Source organism: Gigantopelta aegis, chromosome 8, assembly GCF_016097555.1.
Source record: "Gigantopelta aegis isolate Gae_Host chromosome 8, Gae_host_genome, whole genome shotgun sequence".
Lineage (NCBI taxonomy): Eukaryota > Metazoa > Mollusca > Gastropoda > Neomphalida > Peltospiridae > Gigantopelta > Gigantopelta aegis.
In genome coordinates, this window is record NC_054706.1 from 40376017 (window position 1) to 40399180 (window position 23164).

Below are 23164 nucleotides of genomic sequence, written 5' to 3' on the forward strand. Positions count from 1 at the left end.
TCAACTTTCATATGTATCATTTAATTTTATTCCAAATATCGAACAAAATTTTAAATAATTTGGTGAAAAGAAATCCCGACAAAAATCCTAAATGTATTTATCTGTATAATGCTTTATAAATATTTAAATCATGTTAAATACAATAAATATCTGCATACATGCACGCGCGCACACAATATTATTTCAGCCCATATCCGATATTTATCGTGTACGAATCCGAACCGATGGTTTGTCGGGCGTTAACAACAAAATATTTTTTTATTTCGTGATAAGCAATGATTCACAAATGGTTCCAATAAGTCTTGTTGGATGTCGACAGAATTTTCGGGTTCCCTACTGATAGAATAATTAATCATGGAGATATTCACTGGGTTCGGATCCCAGTCGAGGCATGGGATTTTTAATCCAGATACCGACTCCAAACCCTGAGTGAGTGCTCCGCAAGGCTCAATGGGTAGGTGTAAACCACTTGCACCGACCAGTGATCCATAACTGGTTCAACAAAGGCCATGGTTTGTGCTATCCTGCCTGTGGGAAGCGCAAATAAAAGATCCCTTGCTGCTAATCGGAAAGAGTAGCCCATGAACTGGCGACAGCGGGTTTCCTCTCAAAATATGTGTGGTCCTTAACCATATGTCTGACGCCATATAACCGTAAATAAAATGTGTTGAGTGCGTCGTTAAATAAAACATTTCTTTTTTCTATTGACACCCAGGACTCATCTGATCAAATATAAATATCCTTGGAACAAGGTTCCAGTGTGAGATAATATAGTTTTATATCTCCACTTCTGTCGTCCACATCCAGTACTTTGACGAACACCACTGTCCTGTACCGTCCAACAACTTCTGCTTGCACAAAAATGCACTATTGCTGGAGCTGGCAGGCAGTCGTCAACAGCTGACTGGTCAATTGGTTCTGGATTCAGTGGCTGGTCCTGCTCATCATCAGGCGACTGGTTGTTGATAGCTGGCTGTAGAGGGCCTGACAGTGAGGTTAGCACTTCTTTGTTGCACATCCCAACAATTGAATCATTGGCACAGTCACCAGTGCCTGTCTGACAAGATCGACAGAAGCATGAAAGCTGTTGTGTACACAACACATTTGGTTCTACACATTTCATTGAATAAAGAGTACGGGTACCCTTCAATGTTTTGACACTTCTTGTTCTGTTTTTGTTCACCTCACCATTCGCCACCCAGAAAAACGAACGGCGGAAATGATCGCATTGTTGATTGGGCTGCTTGTTCAGCTTGCTGGCGATGCAGTAATCAAACTGGTCCTTGGCACTGGTGATGATAGCATTTCCAGACTTCACTGCTGTGGCCGCATGATGCTTCACAATAGCACTCTCGCCATCTGATGGGCCTTTTCCGTGACGAGAGCCAAAGAAATGGCGCTCCATCGTACACCCGAAGTCACCCAGGGAACACGATACGTCGCTGAAAGGACCCTTCGACTTATACTGGCTAGAGCAGCCGTCTGTCCACTGAATGATGGCGTCCAGTGACAGTCCTCTCGTGACTTGGAGGTGCTTCATACCTAGCTTTGTGAAATGAAACACTGCATCGTAGTCATGAAGTCGGTCTTCACTGATGAAGACCAGTGACTCGGTGACTGTTTCCTGGCATCCTTTGCACTATGGGATGCACTGTGACCTGTTCATGGTACCAGTGAGCAGCTTGAACCTCATCTTGGTTGGTGCACGTAAAATTTTCCGCGAATTGCAGGACCATGCCAACAGTTCTTCGTGGAAAGGGTTGACACTTCCTCATAGCCTCAAACTGCCGATTTTGCCAGTCGGCACGAAACAGATGTTGAGCCAGGAACGTCACTTCCGCCTTCAGTTCCTGTACTAACTCCTGTAGCGTCCCCTGCTTCCGGACAAACATCTTTCTGCTCACCTGAAGTATACAACAAACCATTATTAGGCGATTTTTAAAAAATACAATGATTAAACATGCTACCTCATCTTTCATTTTCGAATTTAAATCATTAAAGTGATATATATATATATAGTCACGCATTATGCCCGTAGGAACCACGGGTCCCCACTTGAAAATGTACGTGGATTTTTTCCTACTCTATATATAAATAAAGATAAAGATGTGGCTTGTGCCTCCCACCCTACCCATACGCAATAGAGACCGTGTCCCTTCACTAGCGATTGTACCCAAGCCCCCACTGCAGATATCGTTCCTACGGGCCTGCACATGCACGCACCTACCTACCTACCTACCTACCTACCTACCTACCAACCTACATACATACATACACTGGACGACTTGATAGCTTAAAACATATCGTGACAAGTCTGTAAGTTGTTGGTGATTCTGTGCCACATGTTCAAGTCCCAGCAACGGCATGAGACAATTTGTGACGCCAGAAAAGATTTAATTATGCCCTGCGCCAGTGCGTCAATATCTATGTATGTAATAGTCAAACCCGACATACATACAATATATGGATATTCATACATCAATACTTACATACCGGGTACCCTTAAAACCGGACTTTTCACTTGGCCCCGTGAGTGTACAGATTAGAGGGCTTTCATTGTACGATTTACAATATACGGTTAAGTAATTATTGTATTATTTCATACTGTCTTTAATTTTATGGCATAGGCACTGGAGTAGCCAAAATTTTATACTGTATGGGGCCAACCAAGCTGTCTGTGATTCGGTTTGGTTCAACTTTTATGGAGTTGTCGAAAAGGCGAGTGCTGAATGTGCGAAGGCCATGACGTGGGTGTGGCGACTCACTACCCCCACCCAAACTGTTTTCGCTATATTGGCCCCCTTTGAATGTTTTCGTAGCTCAGTTTCTTTTGCTTTGAAGAATTTTAAACCACAGTTTATTTGAGTTCTCTAATAATATTTATTATTTTACTCAGAACGACAAAACGATAACATTTTGATATAGTACACTTCTGACCTGTACTTTGTACTATCAAAATCAAAGGACAGCTATCTATCAACCGAATGTAGACTTAAAATGTTCGACTCAATGGTTCTACCAGTTTTATTATTTATAGGGATGCGAAATATGGGGATATGAAAAAGTTTATATATTTAATTCTGTACAAATAAACTTTCTAGGACACACATCATACCTGTTAAGAAAGCAACATAACACCGATATTTATGGAGAATTAGGGAGAATGCCAATCGAGAATTACCAAACGTTTGACATCCATAAGTAGATGATTATTAAATTAATATGCTCTAACACTGATGTTGTTAAACAAAACAAACTAACTTTACCCTTTCCAAACGAAATAATATTTATTTGAATTTGTCGATTTTACCACACGTAAAATTAATAAGTGAAAACGGTCATTTTCTACTTTAGTATATTTTATTAAAAATATATACATGATCAATGTGTTATACAAACTAAACTTTGAAAGTTCTACTAACACTTTATAAAATATTAATTCTTAAACAGGAAGGTACGATTGCAAGGGATCCAACCTAAACCGTATGACACATGCTTGAACTTCGTATACCACTACCAAAATGGCGGATAAAGCTCGCTTCGATACACGACGGTGAGTACATTTTGTCTTACAGCTGCATGCCGAATGCCTTTCTGATTAAAATAATATTGCGATACGGCTCTAGAATGAATACTCTATACATCTATTTACGTAATTCTCGATTTTGTTCAACCAAAACAAAAAGCTATTGAACAAAAACCTCGTTGTTTTGACGGTCAAAACAAATATGATCAAAATATTTGGTGTTATTTTAATGAAACAAGTTATATTTATATACCTTGAAAGTGTCATGATGAAAGCTTATACACCCTGGGAGCTAAATTATGCAAATATGTTTTGGAAAGTCATTTTATAATTGTTCATCCAAGACATTTCTTATAGTTTAGGCACATCTTCGTCTGCTCCCCCTGGTTTAAGCCAAAATTTCGTTTACTTCAAAAAATTATATTTGAATTTGTACCCCTAAAATATCGTGATTATATTTTTCAACTTAAGGCGTGGGTTTTTTTTTCAGTAATGGGGAGATACAAAAAGAGGCCAGTTAAGTTAAGCCTTTACCAATAACGAAAGACACCTAGAAGATCCAGTTCTGGCAAAAGGCTGTGTAGTCGTCGTACCTCAGACTTTACAAATTGCACAAATAAATGTTTCCTCTATCCATTTAAGAAAGCATCTTCCATATCAACACCTATAGATGTAAATCCTACATCCAACAAGGAATTTCCAACACCACCACAGCAGAGATCATTACAAAAGAAAGGAGAAAAGCGATTTAAGAAGACGTTGTCATTCGCATCTCAGAGTGTAAATGACAGTGATGATAATCATACATTTCAAGTGTTAGATGAACCATCCCTTGACGCAGACATGTATACTGATGATATAACAGAAACAATGTCACTCTTCAGAAGCAGTGTTCAAAATGGCTTTTGTTCCACAAAACCCCCCAAACAAAACATTTCCTATGTATTATTTAAAGATACGCTATAATGGCACTGTCACGGTAATTCATCCTGCATGAGGTATTCCGACGCCAACAAGGACTTGTTTTGGACAGGAACGGTTTTTTTGGAGGTCAGTTTATCAGATTCATGAGAGGGTTTTCTCGCCGGTATATATCCTGGACCACCTCAAGGAGTTCAACCTGCACGTGCCAACTACAAGGTGGATGAAGGAAAGATACTAAATTCCTTCATTATGATTTGGAATCAAGGACAAATGCTCATGTGTTCAGATGTTACATGCAATTAAAATGTACACATAAACTAACTTTTCAACTATTCAAATGCGTTCTTATTTCTAAAAAACCCCACCTAAAAACCCACCCAAGTATTGTTCGAGACCTGTGAATGCTTATATATAATTGGTTTATGATTTGATTAGATGCACATTTATATTCAAAGGCAGCCTGAATAGTCTATTTATCCTCAAAACTGCTCTTGTTACATCACTGACACTATTTGATACCACTGGCAGCAGTAATGAAACACTCCAGATGACAAACATCTCAGAGGCTTTAGATTGGATAAAAACGAATTGTGATGCAATATTTTTAATGTGACGTCACAATTGTAATTCCTAATTTTTCTCTGTTCAGCTTGAAAAAATTAAAAACAAAATTTAGTAGAATGGCAACAGAAATGTAATGCAAATCCCCTCATTTATGAAATAGGTTTCTCAGTTCGTGAAGGTTGACCATCTTACTTATGTCACTCACGCTAGTTAATTTTCAAAACGTCGCCTAAGACTAAAACCCATGTCTTAACTAACGAGAGTGAAACAAATACAATAATCAACCGTCACTTGTTGTGGAGCTTTCATGTACACAATACAACTTACGTCATATTGTCATTAAATTTTGTCTAAACACTTCTGAAAACCCCCAGATGTAGGTCAAGGGTCAGTCAAGGTCACAGTAACCTATTCGAGATACACGGCATGCTTCCATATACTAGGATTGCTGTTTTAGGGTGTCCAGTGGGAGACTAGCAACAAACTAATACTACATTGCATTATAATGTCGATTTATTAAACAATATATAAAAACTAGATAATTCATTCCAATGAATCTGGAAACGCGGCGTCCTTGGAGATGACTCCTAGTTAACAACACTCGTCCACAGTCAGTGCAATGGTGCCCGCCTGGCCTGCCGTGATGGACAACCACATGTCTGCGGACGGCAGACCTTCCAGAGTATAGTTGGCCGCAATCTTCACAAACTGTTCTGAAAAACTAAATTTGGAACATACGATTAGGTGTCCTAAACCCGGGGGAGCAGACGAAGGTGTGCCTAAACTATAAGAAAATTCCTGGATGGATAATTATATAATGACGTTCCAAAACGTATTTGCTTAATTTAGCTTCCAGGGTATACAAACTTTCATCAAGATACCTTTTAAGTGTATAAATATAACTCGTTTCCTTAAAATAACACCAAAGAGTTTGATCATGTTTGTTTTGGCCGTCAAAACAACGAGGTTTTTCTTCAATAGCTTTTTTGTGGTTTAACAAAATCGGGAATTAAGTAAACAAATGGATAGAATATTCATTCTAGAGCCGTATCGCAATATTATTTTAATCAGAAAGGCATCCAGCATGTAGCTGTAAGACAAAATGTACTTACCGTCGTGTAGGGAAGCGATCTTTATCCGCCATTTTGGTAGTGGTATACGAAGTTCAAGCATGCGTCATACGGTTTAGGTTGAATCCCTTGGATTGTCGATGGTACGTTGTCAAGATCAAAACCGGTTTTAACGAAAGAATAGCACGTATCCTCAACCGAACGTTCTTTGTACGGCGCAAGAATTCTCATTTCATTTTTTGAGACGAACCCTACAATTTCAAATCCGCAAACGCACCTGTTAACTGAAATTGACAACAGGCTGTCATTTGTGGTTTGCCGAGCAATGGCCGCACAGGCGACGAATCGATCGTATACTTTTGACGTTCTCCGTTCATAGCGAACACACACGAATTTTTTCACTTTTGTGCAGTTGAACTTGTATTTCATATTTGTGCATGATAGTATTATATGGTAACCAGACACTGTAACTTTAACTATATATAGAAGAATGGTATGTTACTGGGCGCGACTGATATCAGGAAAACAATCAAAATTGTCTACTCTTGTTATACAAAATTTATGTTAAATGACCACCTTACTAACGGACTAACTATAACTGGATTACCACTGTTAAAAACACACTGAATAACTTGGGAATGGGTGATATCTGGATAATACAATCTTTCATATCAGTAAATTGTCTCTCACAACAAATTAAACAAAGTCAACGCGATCAGTATTTACAAACATGGAAAAATAACACATCACAGTCATCGAGAGGCAACACTTAACGATTATACAAAGAACAACTATTTTTTTAAAGCTATATTAATAAACTACCAGAAAAACCGTGGACAACACTCTTAAAATTTAGAATGTCTAACCATTACCTATCCGTTAAAACTGGACGCTGGAATAACATACTTATAGAAGATATAATTTGTACATTATGTAATGTAATGGTCATTGACGACGAGTTCCATTAGTTTTTCATTTGCCTTTTTTTCATAATTCAAGAGTCCAGTTTCTACACCCATATTATTATACACGACCAACTAATGGAGAATAAACGAATTAGTACCCTAAAGAAATTAGCATATTTCATAAATATAACGCCCTTAACTACAAACCCCATCAAAACAAAAAATATTATCATTATGTACTGCACCATATTATATACGTTTAACAATCTATTCTTTTATAAGTACTTGGATACCTGTATATCTGTATTAAATATCTGTATTATTACATAATATATTGATATGTGTGATTGTATATGTTTGTGTATGTATTGTAATTAATGTATTTACTGTCAACTATCTTGGCACGTGTATATAACACAATGTTTATGTATATATTCCTCCTATGCCGTTGTGTAACAACCCGAGTTTACATGCAGCCTTGTCTTGACGTAGCTATTCTGTATATAGCAGCTGCAAGCTTGCGGCAGATGCAGTTAGTGAAATTGACATAATTCGTTGTATCTTTGACACCGACTTGCTTTAATGAAAATATGATAGTTAAAATGAATGAACAAATAAATGAATGACACCTGGATTTATATAGATGGGGACTTTACTGTGCATGTAAATCAGCGTTTTTATAACTGGATAATATTAATATCAATTTTGTAGCAATTACAATCATTTTGAACTTCTGTTATCAGGCCCGTAGCCAGCATTTCGAGGGGGTGGGGGTGGGGGATGGGGTGGTTTCGACTAGGTATTTGCTAGGGACTTTTGAATAGGAAGTTGCCCGAGGGCGCGAGTCGCCCAAACGTTTTATGGGGGTCCAGGGGCATGCTCCCCAAGAAAACTGGGGCGGGACGTAGACAAGCGGTAAAGCGTTCGCTTGATGCGCGGTCGGTCTAGGATCGATCCCCGTTGGTGGACCCATTGGGCTCTTTCTCGTTCCAGTCAGTACTCCACAACTGGTGTAACAAAGGTCGTGGTATGTACTATCCTGTCTGTGAGATGGTGCATATAAAAGATCCCTTGCTGCTAATCGAAAAGAGTAGCATATGAAGTAGCGACATCAGGTTTTCTCTCAATATCTGTATGGTCTGACGCCATATAACTATAAATACAATGTGTTAAGTGCGTTGTTAAATAAAACATGTCCTTTTTTTCTTCCCCAGAAAATTTGAAATCTCTGAAAGCCTAAAACATGTTTTCCTGGCATCTGGAACTAAAAAATGTATATTTTAAAGCAATGATTTTTGACTATTTTGTAGATTGTATTTTTGTTATTAAGGTGTTTTTTTTAATTTATTATTTATTATTAAGATAATGAAATTTTAGCACACAATAGGAGTTAAGAGTATTGACCCGAGGTATATATTAAATTCGGCAACGTCAAAAAAGGTCAAAATGACGCCATATGTTTATAACGTTGCTAAAACTTGTACATTGTATATTAAACTATGTACTTTAATTTGTCAATAAACACTAACTTCAATTGTATTGTATATTTTATGTATTATAAATACTAGTATAATTAGTCTTAATTTATTACATATATACATATGCATTGCAAATACTTGTCTTAGTGAACAAAGTGACACATATCAACACACTGCAATATATCTTAGTGTTAATCTTCCATTGGGCTATTTCTCGTTCCAGCCAGTGCACCACGACTGGTATATCAAAGGCCGTGGCATGTACTACCCTGTCTGTGGAACAATGCATATAAAAGATCCCTTGCTGCTAATTGAAAAGAGTAGCCCATGAAGTGGCGACAAAGGGTTTCCTCTCTCAATATCTGTGTGGTCCTTAACCATGTGTCCGAAACCATATAACCGTAAATAAAATGTGTTGAGTGCGTCGTTAAATAAACCATTTCCTCTTTCCCCACCTTTGCAAAATACGGTCCCTTCAGCACCACACTTCCGGCCCTACATGTAGCATTTCAAGCGTCAGTTTCAGTGCATACTAAAATTGTTTTAGCGCTACATTTTAAAATGTAGTATTCTTCTGGTTCACTTCCAGATAAAACGGCGATTATTAATCTGCGCTTGATATGATCTGTTTTATTACTTTCTTCAGTACAAGAATGATTCTCATTCTGAGCTTCCACTGTTTTTACATCAGATATATTGTCAGTTCTGTGTTTTGGCAGCCATCGTGGACGCCATATTGAATATTTCAAAATGCTAAAACGGGTCAAGTTTGCACTCCTCGGGTCCTGAATCAGCATCTTCCACTGATGCAAAAACTACAAAGAACGATTGTTGGTAACGAACTGCAAGGTTCGGTGCCCTCAGCTGACTAACATTTTTCTTTGAGCAACCATTTTGGTGTCCATCTTGGATTCAAATGATGGTTCTATGTCTTAGTTAGCAAGAGGTTATTATAAATGAAATGTATTACCACTAAAGTCCAATCATGTTTTCGCTTAAGTGAGAAATAGCAATTTATATGTTTTGGCAAATAATGCGCTATAGTTTTAGTTTAACCTTGACCTTGGAATGACTTTGACATTGGAACGATCTTGACCTTTAAAAGTGGGCAGCCCCATCTCAGATATTCTTTATGATCTTAAAGTACAGTTGTGCCCAGGTTAGTGCTTTAAACATGCTTTTATTGACATTGTCTAAATTTGACCTTTGACCTTGACCTGACCTTGAACTCTAAAATCGGGTAGTCCCTTCTCAAAACGATTCTATGGTCCCAAGGTATAAAGAAGAAAAGTGTTTGACTTTACAAAATATCGGGTTTTTTTTTACAATGTTGCTGAATAGCCATGTTTGATAATGTTCCTGGAATGGGACAGCATTCCCAAATGTACTCTAAAACAAATTTAACGCACGTTGTGGCACGTTGTGCGACAATTGCAGGAAATCGGCGTGAAATGGTCAGATTTTGGCGAATGCACGTGAAACTCGGGGAAAGGATTGGGTAGTGATGGGTATTTAAAGCTGAATGTTCTCAATGATGCCTCATTTCCATTTCGACGTAGACGAGTTCAAGATGCCAAGACTAAGCCTGCCGAATCGAAACATTGTAATAGGCCGCCTCCAGTTAGGTGAATTGCAGTCAGCAGTCTCGCGCCACATGAACATCCATCAGAGCACGATTTCACGTCTCTGGGACAGGTACCAGCAGTTTCAATCAGCTGAAGACCAGCCCAAAAGTGGAAGACCTCGCATAACAACTGCAGCACAAGATCGCTACATCCGGATTCTGCACTTGCGTCACCGAACTGCCACAGCAGGGTGTCTGCACAAACCATTCGGAACCGACTTCGAGAAGGTGGTTTTCGGGCTAGGAGACCGTATGTTGACCCCGTCCTGCGACGTCAACATCGACATTTACGTGTTCGCTGGTGCACGAATGTACAGGGGTGGAACTTGGAAAACTGGCGGCGAATATGGTTCAGCGACGAGTCACGTTTCCTTCTACTGCGATGTGATGGACGACAACGTGTTTACAGTCGCCGCAAAGAACGTTTTGCCAACAACTGCGTCGCCCAAGTTGACAGATTCGGTAGAGGGAGTGTCATGATGTGGGGAGCCATCTCATACACCGGCAGAAGTGAACTTGTGTATGCACAAGGCAACCTGACAGCTTGTACGCTACCGGGATGAAATTCTTCGCCGGCACATGCTTCCAATTTTGGATCGACAGAGAGAACTCTTTCAGCAGGACAATGCCAGGCCGTATACGGCACGTGTAACAATGGATTTCCTACAGAATGAGAACATTAATGTGCTGCCATGGCCATCAAGATCGCCAAATCTCAACCCCATTGAACATCTATGGGACGAACTGGACAGACGTGTACGCCAGCGTGACCCGGAGCCTCAGACGCTTCCGCCACTGTCACATGCACTGCAGGAAGAATGGGCTAGGATTCCACGTGCCCGGATTCAGAGACTCATTCAGTCTATGCCAAGCAGATGTCGCGCAGTGATTGCTGCTGCTGGCATGGGCGTCATTTGCAAGGAAAAAGTGGGGGGGGGGGGGGGGGGGGGACAATTGGGTTCTAACAATATTTCGTGCGACTAATCGCGAGCGCCCTAGGAGTGAAGCGACTCTAGGGGGGTCTGGGGGCATGCCCCCCCCCCCCAGAACATTTGGAAAATGAAAGTCATTGTGGCTGTCTGAGAACATTATTTAAAGTGGGGGGGGGGAGACATCAGATATTCTGTCCCCCCACTGCTACAAGTGTGTGTGGGGGGACATGTCCCCCCTGTCCCCCACCAAATGACGCCCATGGCTGCTGGTGGCCGCACAAGGTACTGATTTCAGCGCCCACGTAAGTTCACAATAATCGGCGACACAGAAAAAAGGGTAAACATGTCTGAAATAGATTGACATTGGAACGGAGTTTTCAATCATTTAAACTACATGTACTATATAACTATCTATGAAATTAGCAAAAGAAATTAAGCCTGTTGCATAATTTAGTATTATAAAAAGTGGCTAAAACTTTACATTTCACAGCAGCGACAGTAACGAATCTTTAAAAAAACGGTGATATTCGATGTGTAGGGAAAGTGAACGATTTCCAGGTTTTAAAATCGAGTGACGCATGATAGATCGTGGAAACCCTAGCATTTAAAGGGACAGAACTTAGTTTCAGCCCACGAAACTTAACACAAAATTGAGTTAATCTACAAACCTGTAACACATTTGAATAAAGTTACAATTAGGTTGAAACATGAGTTTGTGACTTTGAAATGGTGAAATACACTCTAAAAATAGACTAAAACTCGACTCCATACCTGTTACTTCTCAGACGCACGTGCGTTTTTAAAAATATGAGAATTGCATTTTGTGATATTAAAAACACCAGGATGACAACAAAAAAACACTTCGATGTAGGCCTACGGAAATGGATAATCTAAACAATAAAATCCAAGTAAAGTATGATTTCAGTTATCGAAAACTGCTCTAATAGTAAAACATATGCCTTAGTGCTTAAAAGCTAGGGTATGTTCCTTTAATATCTGATGAATTATTTTGCTTTCCGAGCTTTTTTTTTTTTCAATCTATGGGCTCGTCAAATGAACCGATTTAATGAGCATGACTTTAGAACGCTCTAGTAAAGGCAGATTTTGTGGCAGATGTGCTTGAACAGTTTTCTAATGGAAACACGCCAGCAAGACATCTCTGGTATGGCGTTATCCCGATACGTGTCATATGAGACGAGCAGGAGTAGTGAGATACTGAGAGATCATCTGATTATTTCCCCTTGGTATTTATCCAAAACTAAACACAGAGGTCGCAAAGAAGCAGGATTGTACCGGAAGTGTCTCGTTTTAGTCGTAAACATGATAAATTTGGGTTGACACTAACATGTTTAATATTTTTTGTTAAGTGTGTGGAAATCCCAATATTTGTGTCTAGTGGCAGGTAATATAGAGACGGGCAAGTATATCCTTTTGTTAGAACTTGTTTGCGAATATAGAACGAAGAAAGTATGTGATGTTTTTGCTGTACGTTGGCAATTAAAGGCAGTGTTTTGTAAAATTAAAGCTGCAATATCGATAGTCCGAGGCGAAGGGACGTAGAAAGTCAGTGTGGTTCTCTCTACGTCCGAATAGTGTTACATACCCTATATGTTATATAGCTGGTATTCAAAACTTATGGCACCATGTTTCAACCATTTCTCAACCGAAATAGTGCAACAAATGTACACACAAACCAAAAATGTATAACCTACCGTACTCACTAAATCCTTAATGAAGTACACTGGTGGCACCTAAGTCTGCGCACCTAAGCATTTGTGTTATATTTTAAGTTAAAATATTTTTTTAAAAATATTTGTTTCACCGCCACAGTGCAATGGAACAATAAACGTGTTACAACTAAAGTTATTTTAATTTTAATGTTTTTAAACTCAAGTAATGAGTGCATTTTCAGTGGGACCCCGCTGCATTTACTGGTCTGCATGACGGCACATACGTCTGCGCAGAAAACATTAAAACAACCACTTCTGTCGCTAATGTTTACATAAAACAGCAAAAAACAATGGATCCGACTTTTTATAAGTTCTAAATAACAAACACTTCCTGTTATAGTCTGTTTCAGAAACATTTAGATTGTGCAAATGAGATAAATATAAATGGTATTCCATGCTCCTTAGTTTGGACAACACAAAATGACAATATAAAAAAGAGCCAATGTAAAAATATTTGATTATTATTCAACAAAATTAACTGTGTAAATGAGCACAAATAGTGTTCGTTAGACATATAGGACAATCAATGATAATTGTGAAACAGACTATAGCTAAAATAGGCGATGCTGTAAGTGCAATCTTCAAAGTCTCTGTGCAGCCATTTTGTATTGTGTCACTCGGAGGGAAATTCAAAGTATGCTTGGATGTTTACGTTAAGAGATTAAATAAGACATTCATTTCATTTATGGATTCATAAATTACAATACAGTATGTATTGAAGCTCCTATGTAAATTTATGTAAGTTGATATGTAAAGTTGATCATTACAACGTTGACAGACACGTGTTGACAGGTGATAGAAAAACACGTTGATCGAGGCTGGCAAAAGTATACTTTTAGTACATTAATTCAGAGTTTTTTTCAATAAAAGTGCTAACGACCAGTTTTATACATATATTCACAATCAAGATGTGTTGTTTTAACAACTGTTTTGTGAATTAAATTAACGTTGTTTGTTTGTTTACAAACATACCCCGACACTTGTTTCAAGATGTAATGTAACGTCATTAATGTGCGCAGACCTTTGTGCCGCGCAGACTAAGGTGACATGAGTGTACTTGCATCATTATTAACAACATTAATCTTTCAACCACAACATAAAACATTTTCCTGTCATTTAAATTTTTTGGCTAAGCCATTTTCTATCTTCTGATGTGAACAAATAGTTACATAATTTACTCGACACCTCAAACATAATAATAATACCATATATGCAATTAGCGTAATAGCGATCTCGAGACCAGGGCCCGTGTTATAAAACTTTATAAGACTTTAACCTAATGCTATTTGAATGGCGTTGCCATGACGTTAAAGTCTAGACTTTAAGGTGTATAAGCATGGGGCCAGTAACAAGAAACGGTGTCATCCAGAATACAGCATAGGCCTATTGATGTTTGATTATTTTAATAATCACGGTTATTTTAACGGTATGCATTCAACTTTTATGAAATCAAAATCTGTATATAACTTGTTATTTTAACTTTGTAAAGTCTTTGAACCAAAGTAATAAAAACAGACCGACGATGCATGTCAATTTGAAGACACATGCCAGTTCAGGGCCGAAAGACATATAGGCTATCCCAAGGGCTGAGTTCAGCCAGACCGAGTGAAAACAAAACGTTCGCTAAACTGGTTTGTGCGCTTCACGTTAACCCAAATGGACACCAATCAAATTGTTTGCGAACTTTAAGAAGAATGTTCGTTGGCTGAACTGAGGACAGCTCTCAGCGCAAATATACGTCACGCTTGAGAGTCAGCTGACATGTGTCAAGAGACATCGTTGCGGACATTAAACAATACAATTACACAGAAGTAAATCGTGATGTAAATTTGTAAAAAAAACAATAGTTGTTTGCATCAATGAATACCTAACTGCAGTTTCATTTATTTCTTTGTCTTTGCATGCAGATCGCAATCGCGGGAAATGAACGTACAGTATTTATACAAATTGCAGTTAAACGTACACTGAATAAAATTAGTTTACAATAATCATATTTGTTAGATGATGCTAGATATGAATTTGTAAGACTGAGATGAGTTTTAATAAGTTAGCTGGATTTTAAAAAAGACTGTATATTTTTATTTTATTAACTTTACTTTTTTTTAATAAATGGAATATACTGTGTCACTCTTAGCCTAGGTATTTTACAAACAGAAATCACAAGCATTTAACACGATGCTGAAATCAACAGCAATAACATAGATCAAATTATAAAATTGTTGGTGGTGGGGTATTGATGGGTTACTTATAAAATTTATAAAAAAAAGATTGCTATTTAAAGAAATAATGAGTTCTGTATTAAAAAAAAAAGCTCTAAAAAATTTCATTTGGGGAAAACAGAAAAAAAAAGGAGAAAAAAACACCCTCCATAAACATCAACCCACCCCCATATTTCTGTATGTTTGTTAATTTAATGTCAGGTCTTAGAAGTGGGGGTGGGTGTACTGGGGTACTGGCTTCCAACTGAAGATAATGCATCACCCCCCCCCCCCACCCACCCACCCCCCCGCCGAAAAATTGAAGTAATATATTAACTGCCCCTACCCCCATTGCTGTCTATGATTTTGATCAGGTAATATGGATTTGTTATTCAAGTTTATTCAAGTTTGTACACAATTAGCTGAAAAAGATGCATTTTCATATTCATATGTAAATACTCTATACAGTACTGCGTAAAACAATTTTGACTAAAGCATTTTCAATATGGTTAATAAAAATTCCATTTGGCTAATATTTTGGCTACATGTATTTTTGATCCAGGGTGAGCCCTGCTACGTTCAAAAATTGTTACATTACCCTATATGTAGCTGGTATTCAAAACTTGTGGCACCATGTTTCAACCGTTTCTCAACCAAAATAGTGCAACAAATGGACACACAAACCAAAAATGTATAACCTACTGTATCCTGGACCTATTGTCATGGTGACTCACAGTGTTTTATTTTGGGAGTTGTGCATTCAAAAATGGGAGTCATCTATGATATATTTCTTAAATCACATAATTAACTTAATAACTCTCTTGTTTATATTACATGCATATTTTATATCCACTATTATATCTATATAATATATATATCCATTGTTTTTCCTCGTAAATAATTTAGTACCCTTTTTATGTACCCTTTGGCGGGGCACATGTTATGACTAACTACTATAATGAGATATGCTCAGCCATCTACATTTATTAAAAACAATAAAGAGCAATAATAAAAACAAAACAAGAAACTAGATTAATATAGACCGAACTAAACACTTGTGGCTGGTTAACTATTATTGGATATCCGTAAACAGACCATGCTTTCGACATTGTTGCGATGATCTAAGTTTAGACAGGGACTGGTGCACTACATCAGCCACACTGTTGTTTACATTTATGTTACGTTAAACGTATTGATATGGTTGGGAACCAGTTAAACTGCTCATCTATATTTATTCTGAAACTTCGTAGTCGTTAGGTTTTTAAATTAAAAAAAAAAAAATGGTTCATTCTGTCAAAATACACCCTATGATATTAATAAATATGTATTAAAATACAGTCTCACTTGTTGATCAACTGCCTGGCTGAGTGGTTAGAGTACTCGGCTACAGTCCCGACCCATGCACTACATAGTTTGTAGTGTTTAATGCAATATCATCTAAATGAGCATTACTAGTACCAGCTGTTTACTTTTAAAATAAGTGTGCCACGCTAATTTCCGAACACTTGGCCTTTTTTCTAGTTGGTAATACAAACTTTACAACTGGCCTCATATATTAATAATTAAATTTTCTTTGTGTCTATACACTAAAAGGGGCAGAACTCTTTCCGGGTTATGGTTAATGACAGACATTTTTTGAACTCTTATTTTGTTTTTGCACTTTTGAAAATCTTATTTCCAAAACAAAATCACACAACGGACATTAAAAGACTGATTTGTTTTGTGTGCTACATGTAGGTCACATAAGATGTTGTCAGTACAGTGCTTTATGTTGGTGCCAAACTGTACATCAGTGTATGGTGTGCTGTTTGCAGCATCCACATTCATTTCATTAAAGCCAGAAAATATTAATTATTACTTTCATTTTAACATAACAATGACTTATTAATTACTTAATGAAACTTTTCAGCTGTTTTGGTTTAAATTGTATCGTCTGAAGTAGTAATATTTGATAACAAAATGTTACAAATTGAACCAAGCAACATAATTAAAGAAATATGAAACCATTTCAAGAGATTGATCTAATTCAGCTCGTCATGATTTACTCATGGTGAAGACTAGTGTCTAATTACTTGTTTTATAATTTGCTCTTTTTTTTTTTTTTCAGGTGGTCATCATTTGTGATGTGACACTTAGTGTTTGTGAACAGAATGAAAAGTATACTTGCATCAAAATCACCATGGTATAAACGTATACATATTTGGACTAAGCCTAGCTATAATCATGTGTTCTTTGAACTGCTACCAAATATCAGTGGACTATTTCTGTTTACAGAATATCCCAGTCACTTAGTGATAAAAACAGTTTAAAATAACTGTTTTATTATGCGATTACATTTATTTGATAGTTTGTTCACTGTCAAGTGTTCATAGGTACTGGTACTTATATATTCATAATTAGCCAGTGTGACTAACTCTGACTTGCCGGTTCATTTCATTGGATGGACAAGAATGTCATCACCTGCAGATCAGCAGTTTCTAGAATCTTTGAAGACTGATCCAGGCCAAAGATCTGAACAGGTGAGTTGTTAGAATCGAGCTGGTGGTAGTGTAAAATAGTCAGTATTACATGATAAAGGAGAAATACCTATCAGTATAACTATTCATGTACTGTTCTTTTAATAGAAGTAACATTTATTTTATGTGTAATTACTGCTTAAATTAGCTACGGATTCTTAGCAAAGCAAGTGCCAGCATATTACAATTTTCATATTATTGAGTTAGTCCCCTACTGGTCCAAATGGAGGGGACAACCCCTGCAATTCCACCCCCCATGGTACATGTATATTTTCTGCCATGGACATTTTTTTAATTGCAGGGGTTGGGGGACTATAGATTTTATCTCCATCCTTCTGTCTGTCTGCATCACATATAATTTTCTGGATGTTTTTTTGTCAAAATGTCTTTATATATTAAGCTGAAATTTTGTATAGCTTTATCATGTACTGTTGTAGATCAAGTTTGACTTTCATGGTAATTTACCCATTTTTGACAAGAGTTATGACCCTTAAACTTTGGAGACTAGAACATTTGCTTTCTGGATTTAAAAAATAAAAAATGCCTCAATATATTGAGCTGCAGTTTTGTGTATAGCTTTATTAGGTTATCATATGGTACTTGAACTTACGAGATAGAAACATTTGTTAGACCCAGTAATGCTTGTTTAATTACATATACATTAAATATATATATTATGTCAATTAATTTGAAGGTGTGTTTTTGTATTCTTGTTATTATTTAAGAACAACAATTAAATGTAAAGATATATAACATTTGCAACTATAATAATGCATCTTTAATTCTACAATGTTTTACATCAATTGGTCGTTACCAAGTTTTTTCTATTTTTAATAAGCACAATGTCATTTTGTGCAACCTACATATATGAGAGATTCCTGTTGAAAAATATCTGAATTTAAGCCCATATGGCTTGATTTCGGTTACATTTCCTGTTTTTAAGCCCATGGTCTTTGTTTCGTTAAGTGGGCTTCAGTATAGGACTCATTAATTTAAATGATTGAATTCAGGTAATTTATAAAACTGGACAAATTAAGTTTTATTTAGTGGTGGATGTTTATTATTTTTAAATGACAGAATAATTTAAGTATTCTGTCGTGACAACTCATTGAGGGTATACAGACTTTTGTCTCTCTTTGTCAGACTTCAAGGTTGCAATTACTAAAAATAGAAATTATGATGTCTACTGATTTCATTTCTCATCTGATTTTCATGAATGTTCACAAAGATCAAAGTTACTTAAAAATGGTAGCACACTGACCAGCCAGTGCATCAGTATGGGAGGGAGAGGAGGGGAGGGGGTGCTAGAACATCTCTATGTATACATGCAGTATGGCTGTTCGTACCACTGCTGTTCAGACCACACCACTATATGTATGGAGTATTTTAATGGCAGAGGTAATTAAACATATAACTGGAATGTGTATTGTGAAAAAATTGCATCTATTTTATATTTGCTTTGAGCAAACTAAGCATATTACATAGTATGAAGACACACACATACTAGTATATAGAACAATAGAAATATTCAGGCGTAGAAGATACAATGTATGTCGTGAATTCAAAATGTCACAAACATTTTCAAGGCAATTTAGAGTATTATTGCCAAACTGTGCAGGGATTTGCAGCATTTCCGGTGTCTTGTTTAAATTATTCTGTTGCACACAAAATATCTCTTGTTATCATGTTTTGTGCATAATGTTTCATGTGGGTTTTTTTTTGACATTTAAAGGTTACTTTACTTAAAACAATTTATAATTTGCGTAAATATGGTCTTTAACTTGATATATTATACAAAGCAATTTGTGGTTTTGCACTCTGTTGTTTGTAACAGTGACACACACTCATTATCAGCTGTTGCATTGAGGTTTCCGTTTGAACTATACGCATCAGCATCATTATTACATGCTCATCCTGAGTGAATCAGATTAGTTAGTTTCTGGCATGATCTTGTCTTGTCATGGTTCTTTGTTTTGCAAGATGGATAGACAAATGCTATGTGTTCGTCATTTAAAAAGGAATTCTTGGATATCCTATAAGGCTAGAGTAACGGTAAATACATATTTATGTAGTTTGGTATGATACTTTTATAAAATGTTTTTAAAACATACTTTGATTAACTTTTATTAAACTCTGGTATTAGGAATAATTTAATACTGCAAATGATTATGTGTGTGTTCAATTTTATTGAAAAATAATAATTTTTACAAGCCACTTAAATACAGATTATATGTATGATAATCTTTTGCTGAGCACAATAACCATACATATTGTGGGTGGGGTGGGGGAACGAATGCACATATATTATGTTCTCAACAAAATAACAGCATCATTACAAACTCGGTGTTAATGAATAATTTAGTTAATTTCAAGCTCACAGTTGCATATATCATCATTACCAAAAGATTCTTCTACATGGTTTAAGTTATTACTATTAGTGATTCTGTGGCTTGGTTTGTTTATGATTTTTTAACATTATGTCAGTCTACCAGCAGTTCCTTTGTGGAAGTATCTAGTGAAGATCACTTTTAAAACACTCTTCTGATAGATTTCATGATAGTAGAAAAAAGAATTTTGGATTGGGGAAAGTTAAAAAAGATAAATATTTATAATATACATAAAAATTATATCTGGTGAAATGTCATATTTTCACTGTATTTTAGTTACAGTGAAAATATAGAAATCATATTTACTTTTTTGTAAAAGTTCATGATTAAATTATCTCCCTTTGCCCCGTTTCTTCATATTTAAGTTTGAAGATTACCAAATCATCTGATCCGGCCTGTTTGAAAAATAAAAAAATGTAATTTAAAGAATTGTACCTATAAAAAGGGTTATGAAGTGCAATTACGATAAAATATCTAACACACAATTAAATACGAAGCTAAATGATGATGACACAATATCCTGTCATTGAGTGTAAGTTAAAATTTAATGGTGTTGTTTTGTTTTTGTGATCACTTTGTCAGATATGTTTTGCATATCAGTGTTATTAAATAAATGTTAATTTAATAATTAAATAAAGATAATATTTATTCAAATTTCTTTTAAAAAGTTTATGGTCAAGTAAATTGTCTGGAAAAGTTCCATTGGAAGATATATATTATGATATTACATGTTTTCTATAGGATAAGCGAAAAATATTGTCAAAAATTAGGAAAGATGTATATAATAAAAAGACTATTTCATTGTGATTTTTCGAATACAATTTTTATGTCAACTTGTTATGTGTGAAAACCATATTTTCATACATCACTTGTTGACATAAAAATCGGATTAGAAAAACCCCCATAAAATAGTCTCTATATATGGAATATGGAATGTTTTATTTAACAATGCACTTAGCACATTAGAATCATGGTTATATGGGGTCAGACCTATGGTTAAAGACCACATAGTTGTTTTAAAATGCTATTAACTGATCTGCAGTAGATAGAAGTTCATTTGTACCTGTACATATAGCATGCTGTGATGGTCAAGAATTGTTCATACATTGTATTTGCAGGACCTGGATGTTATATATATAGGCCCTACCTCCATGGTATGGAAGCATTGTCTACAGTTAAAGAATTGTTTATACTTTATATTTGCAGGCTCTAGATGTTTTATACCTCCATGGTATGGAAGCATTATTTATGATTAAGAATTGTTGATATATTGTATTTGCAGGACCTAGATGTTATATATGCCTACCTCCATGGCATGGAAATGATATCTATGGTTAAGAATTGATTATACATTGTATTTGCAGGACCTGGCTTGGTACTTATAAAACTTTTTGAGTCTAGACTCGAGACTCTAAGGCTCATATTTATAAAGGCGTTTTAGGTAAAACATATTTTAACTAAAACATGTTCTAACCTAAAACACATTTTAAATCGATATCATAAAAACTGTTTCAAGAAAAAACACTGTTTCACTTAAAACATTGTTTTAGAGTACCGTTTTAAAGTGTACACATATATGCAATTTCAGGAATGCGCTGGTCTTACGAAATATATGTCGGATGTGGGGAAGGGGAATGTACCTCGGGATATATGCGTAGATCGCCACAATTTTTTTTTTTACTCTTGGACTGATTAAAGGACGAATTAAGGGAACGAACAAAATGACAATCTTTTAAAGACTGTTTTATTGTGTTTTTTCTCTGAGCCCTCACTGTTCACCACCCATAAAGCTGGCGAGAACATGAAACATACAAGTTGTTTATTTCACTGAAATTATGACAGATGCACACATTGCATGCAACAAGTGAAACACATTCTATTGAACTGAACTGCATGCACGTATGGAAGGGTATAGTTTTCACACAACACAATTACATTGGTACTGCATTGCTTCTATAGACACCTGTGAGCGTTATCTACTGGAGGTAATGTCAGATAAAAAAAGAACTACAAATTTTTCAAATGCTGAAAAAGCATTTTTGGTGCAAACAATTAAAGAGAGAGCTCATATACACATGTAATAGAAGATAAAAGGAATGACATTAATTTTAACAAGAAAAAAAAGGCCGCCTGGGAGGAGGTTATCCAAGATTACCACAATCATTTCCCTGAGCATACCGGGAAAACAATGACACAGATAAGCTGTCGTCGAATATTCTGCTGTCATGTACTGAACCATGCCAGTGTGCCACTATGTTGACAAATCTACGATTACTGTCGCTCACTGCTTGAACATTAATAGAAGACCAGCCTTTTCTGTTGATGAATCTTTGCCCGTTTTTACCTTGTTCAATTATACGGATGTGACTGCAGTCAATGGCTCCTACACAGTTGGGGAAAGCAGCAATGTTGAAAAATCTTTCTTTAAGATCGTTCATATCCTCGTTATTGGAGAATGAAATACATGTATACTGTGGTCTTAACCTGGCGATCGCATTCGTCACTCGTTTGAGAACAGTACCTACGGTCGTCTGAGATAGTCCATGGAGGTCGGCTATGGTGAGCTGGAATCCCCCTGTTGCATAAAACCGCAATGCAAGTAAGACTTGAAGTTCGCAAGGGACTGCATGATTCCTACGTGTTGGCTGTTCTATATCTGCCCGCACCATGTCAGTTACAACGTGAACTGTATTTTTGCTCAGACGAAATCGCATTCAAAAACACTCATCAGACAAACGGTCAAATGGATTGTCACTATCTCTGAAAACACGCTCTCATCTCATTGCACAGTTGTAGTTAATATCCTGAACACGTTGAAGATGTTGTAGTTGTCGGAGTACATCCATGTTTCATGTCCCAAAATGTTGAAGAGACTGAGTCCAAACACGTGATTGAGTTAGACGTACCTCTTCATTGATTTAACTAAAACGTGTTTTAGGATACTTTAAAACATGTTTTAACATTAAAATACTTTTATAAATATGGATGTAAAAACATGTTTTAGTAGCAGTGCTTTAAAGTTAAAACATATTTGTAAATATTTATTTTTCTTAAAACACTGTTTTATCTTTTTGAAACACATTTTTACGTTAAAACACCTTTATAAATATGGACCTAATAGTCTGAGACATTAACGCCATACAAATTGTATGTGTGTGACATCATTAGAGATTGAGTCTGGACTATATTGATTATACATTGTATTTGCAGGACCTGTATGTTATTAATGCCTACCTCCATGGCATGGAAGCGTTATCAATGGTTAAGAATTGATTATACATTGTATTTGCAGGACCTGTATGTTATATAT

The 23164-nt window shown here is 36.4% G+C and overlaps 1 protein-coding gene across 8 annotated transcripts in view; it reads left to right on the forward strand.

Moving 5' to 3' along the window:
* Positions 1–12327: 12327 nt before the first annotated feature.
* LOC121378901 (rap guanine nucleotide exchange factor 6-like) overlaps positions 12328–23164 on the forward strand; it is a 122073-nt gene continuing 111236 nt past the window's right edge. For all 8 annotated transcript variants that reach the window (XM_041507266.1, XM_041507270.1, XM_041507271.1 and 5 more), the window contains exons 1-2: positions 12328–12425; positions 17059–17470. In XM_041507266.1, coding sequence (XP_041363200.1) covers positions 17402–17470 — 69 coding nt within the window. In that variant the 5' untranslated portion in view covers positions 12328–12425; positions 17059–17401. The remainder of the gene's footprint in view (positions 12426–17058; positions 17471–23164) is intronic.